The sequence below is a fragment of the Ranitomeya imitator genome, chromosome 2, assembly GCF_032444005.1.
Source record: "Ranitomeya imitator isolate aRanImi1 chromosome 2, aRanImi1.pri, whole genome shotgun sequence".
NCBI lineage: Eukaryota > Metazoa > Chordata > Amphibia > Anura > Dendrobatidae > Ranitomeya > Ranitomeya imitator.
In genome coordinates, this window is record NC_091283.1 from 291,247,345 (window position 1) to 291,251,921 (window position 4,577).

At 41.2% G+C, this 4,577-nt stretch overlaps 2 protein-coding genes across 2 annotated transcripts; both read right to left on the reverse strand.

Moving 5' to 3' along the window:
* Window positions 1–361: 361 nt before the first annotated feature.
* Window positions 362–3,797, reverse strand: LOC138663257 (oocyte zinc finger protein XlCOF6-like). Its single transcript, XM_069749429.1, has one exon. It carries the CDS (start codon window positions 3,227–3,229, stop codon window positions 2,276–2,278), a length of 954 nt encoding a protein of 317 aa, XP_069605530.1. The 5' UTR covers window positions 3,230–3,797; the 3' UTR covers window positions 362–2,275.
* Window positions 424–1,003, reverse strand: LOC138666429 (oocyte zinc finger protein XlCOF22-like). The gene is made up of 4 exons (XM_069754649.1): window positions 993–1,003; window positions 825–952; window positions 659–776; window positions 424–628 (listed from the first exon to the last, which is right to left on the reverse strand). The coding sequence occupies exons 1-4, from the start codon at window positions 1,001–1,003 to the stop codon at window positions 424–426; spliced, it is 462 nt and encodes a 153-aa protein (XP_069610750.1).
* Window positions 3,798–4,577: the final 780 nt, after the last annotated feature.

Consider the following 4,577-nt stretch of genomic DNA (forward strand, 5'->3'; position numbering starts at 1 on the left):
TGTTTTTCCCCATCTAGTCTGGCTTAAATATAGGTCAATATTAAATAAAGTCTCCAGATGAGTCGTCTTTGGTGAGGACGATGAAACCCATAGAAGTGAGAGGCTTTGAGAGTGAGTGTGTATACCTCACCTCACCCTATATACTGAAATGTAGGGTACATGTTTTTTCTATTAGTCACTTTCTGACTTACCTTCAGGGAGTGAATTATGGGTATAGTTTTACATTTGGAATTAATAAAGTTTAGTTTTATCCTTTAGTCAGCAAACATGAGGAATGACATGAGACAACCCCTTTAAGAAGATCCAATTTTGGTTAAAACTATTCCAACATTATGAACATAAAAATGGCTTCTCCCCTATGTGACATCTCTGATGTTTATTAACAGTTGATTTCCAAGTAAAATATTTCCCACATTAAGAAAATCAAAAAGGCTTCTCCTCTGTGTGACTACTCTGATGTCTAATAAGATGCTCTTTCCGATTAAAGCATTTCCCATATTCTGAACAGGAAAAAGGCCTCTCCCTTGTGTGAGTTCTCTGGTGACTAACAAGATTTGCATTACAGTTAAAATATTTCCCACATTCTGAACAGAAAAAAGGCTTCTCCCCTGTGTGACTGCTCTGATGTCTAACAAGAAGCGCTTTCTGGATAAAACACTTCCCACATTCTGAACAGGAAAAAGGCTTCTCCCCTGTGTGTGCACTCTGGTGTCTAACAAGAAGCTCTTTCTGGTTATAACATTTCCCACATTCTGAACAGGAAAAAGGCTTCTCCCCTGTGTGAGTTCTCTGGTGGTAATCAAGATGCGTTTTCTGGATAAAACATTTCCCACATTCTGAACATGAAAAAGGTCTGTCCCCTGTGTGAGTTCTCTGATGTCCAGTAAGATGCTCTTTCCGATTAAAACATTTCCCACATTCTGAACAGGAAAAAGGCTTCTCCTCTGTGTGACTGCTCTGATGTCTAATAATATGCTCTTTCCGATTAAAACATTTCCCACATGCTGAACAGAAAAAAGGCTTCTCACCTGTGTGGGTTCTCTGGTGCTTAACCCCTTCAAGTCGCGGCCCTTTTTCGTTTTTGCATTTTCATTTTTCACTTCCCTCCTTCCCAGAGCCATAACTTTTTTATTTTTCCGTCAATATGGTCATGTGAGGGCTTATTTTTTGCGGGACGAGTTGTACTTTTGAACGACACCATTGGTTTTACCATGTCTTTTACTAGAAAACGGGAAAAAAATTCCAAGTGCGGTGAAATTGCAAAAAAAGTGCAATCCCACACCTGTTTTTTGCTTGGCTTTTTTGCTAGGTTTATTAAATGCTAAAACTAACCTGCCATTGTGATTCTTTAGGTCATTACGAGTTCATAGACATCTAACATGTCTAGGTTATTTTTTATCCAAGTGGTGAAAAAAAATTCAAAACTTTGCTTAAAAAAAAAAAAAAAGTGCCATATTTCGATACCCGAAGCGTCTCCATTTTTCGTGATCTGGGGTCGGGTGAGGGCTTATTTTTTGCGTGCCGAGCTGACGTTTTTAATGATACCATTTCAGTGCAGATACGTTCTTTTGATCGCCCGTTATTGCATTTTAATGCAATGTCACGGCGACCAAAAAAACGTAATTCTGGCGTTTCGGATTTTTTTCTCGCTACGCTGTTTAGCGATCAGGTTAATGCTTTTTTTTTATTGATAGATCGGGTGATTCTGAACGCGGCGATACCAAATACGTGTAGGGTTGTTTTTTTTTAAATTGTTTTATTTAGGATGGGGCGAAAGGGGGGTGATTTAAACTTTTATATTTTTTATGTTATTTTCATATTTTTAAAAACATTTTTTTTTACTTGTGCCATGCTTCAATAGCCTCCATGGGAGGCTAGAAGCTGGCATAGCCTGATCGGCTCTGCTACATAGCAGCGATCATCAGATCGCTGCTATGTAGCTGAAATGCAGGTGTGCTGTGAGCGCCGACCACAGGGGGGCGCTCACAGCAGGCCGGCATCAGTAACCATAGAGGTCTCAAGGACCTCTATGGTTAGCTTCCTGATGCATCGCCGACCCCCGATCATGTGACGCGGTTCGGCGATGACATCATTTATGGCCGCCCGGCCGGAAGCGCCAGTTAAATGCCGCTGTCTGCGTTTGACAGCGGCATTTAACAGGTTAATAGCGGCGGGTGAATAGCGATGTCACCCGCCGCTATTGCGCGCACATGTCAGCTGTACAAAACAGCTGACATGTCGCGATTTTGATGTGGGCTCACCGCCGGAGCCCACATCAAAGGGGGTGACACGGCATGCGCCGTACTAGTACGGCGCATGTCGTGAAGGGGTTAACCAAAACTGATTTCTCGCTAAAACATTTGCCACATTCTAAACATGAAAAAGGTTTCACCCCTGTGTGGGTTCTGTGGTGCGAAACCAATACCGATTTCTGTTTAAAACAGTTCCCACATTCTGAACATGAAAAAGGCATCTCCCCTGTGTGAGTTCTCTGGTGCCTAACCAAATCTGATTTCCAGCGAAAATATTTCCCACATTCTGTACAGGAAAAAGGCTTCTCCCCTGTGTGGGTTCTCTGGTGTCTAACAAGAAGCTCTTTCCGGTTAAAACATTTCCCACATTCTGAACAGGAAAAAGGCTTCTCCCCTGTGTGAGTTCTCTGGTTGGTACCAAGATGCGCTTTCGTGTTAAAACATTTCCCACATTCTGAACATGAAAAAGGCCTGTCTCCTGTGTGAGTTCTCTTATGTCCAGTAAGATGCTCTTTCCGATTAAAACATTTCCCACATTCTGAATATGAAAAAGGCCTGTCCCCTGTGTGAGTTCTCTGATGTCCAGTAAGATGCTCTTTCCGATTAAAACATTTCCCACATTCTGAACAGGAAAAAGGCTTCTCCCCTGTGTGAGTTCTCTGGTGGTTATCAAGATGCGCTTTCATGTTAAAATATTTCCCACATTCTGAACAGGAAAAAGGCTTCTCCTCTGTGTGACTGCTCTGATGTCTAATAATATGCTCTTTCTGATTACAACATTTCCCACATGCTGAACAGAAAAAAGGCTTCTCACCTGTGTGGGTTCTCTGGTGTTTAACCAAAACTGATTTCTCGCTAAAACATTTGCCACATTCTAAACATGAAAAAGGTTTCACCCCTGTGTGGGTTCTGTGGTGCGAAACCAAAGCCGATTTCTGTTTAAAACAGTTCCCACATTCTGAACATGAAAAAGGCATCTCCCCTGTGTGAGTTCTCTGGTGCCTAACCAAATCTGATTTCCAGCGAAAATATTTCCCACATTCTGAACAGGAAAAAGGCTTCTCCCCTGTGTGGGTTCTCTGGTGTCTAACAAGAAGCTCTTTCCGGTTAAAACATTTCCCACATTCTGAACATGAAAAAGGCCTGTCCCCTGTGTGAGTTCTCTGATGTCCAGTAAGATGCTCTTTCCGACTAAAACATTTCCCACATTCTGAACAGGAAAAAGGCTTCTCCCCTGTGTGAGTTCTCTGGTGGGTACCAAGATGCGCTTTCGTGTTAAAACATTTCCCACATTCTGAACATGAAAAAGGCCTGTCCCCTGTGTGAGTTCTCTGATGTCCAGTAAGATGCTCTTTCCGATTAAAACATTTCCCACATTCTGAACAGGAAAAAGGCTTCTCCCCTGTGTGAGTTCTCTGGTGGTTATCAAGATGCGCTTTCGTGTTAAAATATTTCCCACATTCTGAACAGGAAAAAGGCTTCTCCTCTGTGTGACTGCTCTGATGTCTAATAAGATGCTCTTTTCGATTAAAACATTTCCCACATGCTGAACAGAAAAAAGGCTTCTCACCTGTGTGGGTTCTCTGGTGCTTAACCAAAACTGATTTCTCGCTAAAACATTTGCCACATTCTAAACATGTAAAAGGTTTCACCCCTGTGTGGGTTCTGTGGTGCGAAACCAAAGCCGATTTCTAATTAAAACAGTTCCCACATTCTGAACATGAAAAAGGCATCTCCCCTGTGTGAGTTCTCTGGTGCCTAACCAAATCTGATTTCCAGCGAAAATATTTCCCACATTCTGAACAGGAAAAAGGCTTCTCTCCTGTGTGAGTTCTCTGGTGGGTACCAAGATGCGCTTTCGTTTTAAAACATTTCCCACATTCTGAACATGAAAATGACTTCTTTGCTTTAGGAGCAGTTTGTTTTTTATTGCCTCTTTTGTGACTTTGATTTTCCTTAGTAGTCGGTAATGAATCAGAAGACATGATCTGTTTCAAAGGATCAGCTGACAGATCTTTGCTGTCAATGGATGATTTTATAACTGGAGTAATAGCATTCACTTCAGTTGTATCTTGTAGGCTCTCAAGATCATCATATTTAAAAATTGAAGAGGTCAGCTGTCCTGATCTCCTGGTACAGTCATCTGCCAAGATAAAAAACAATTATTTTTTAATAAAATATCCTTGAGTTTTATATTTTTGAACATTTCTAATTAAACTGTCCATAAAAATGGCAAGCTATGTAAAAAAACTTTAATTATTTACCAAGACAATGACAGTTCACAGTCTAATAGAAAACCTTACTAGATGAACCAGTAGTGTGTGG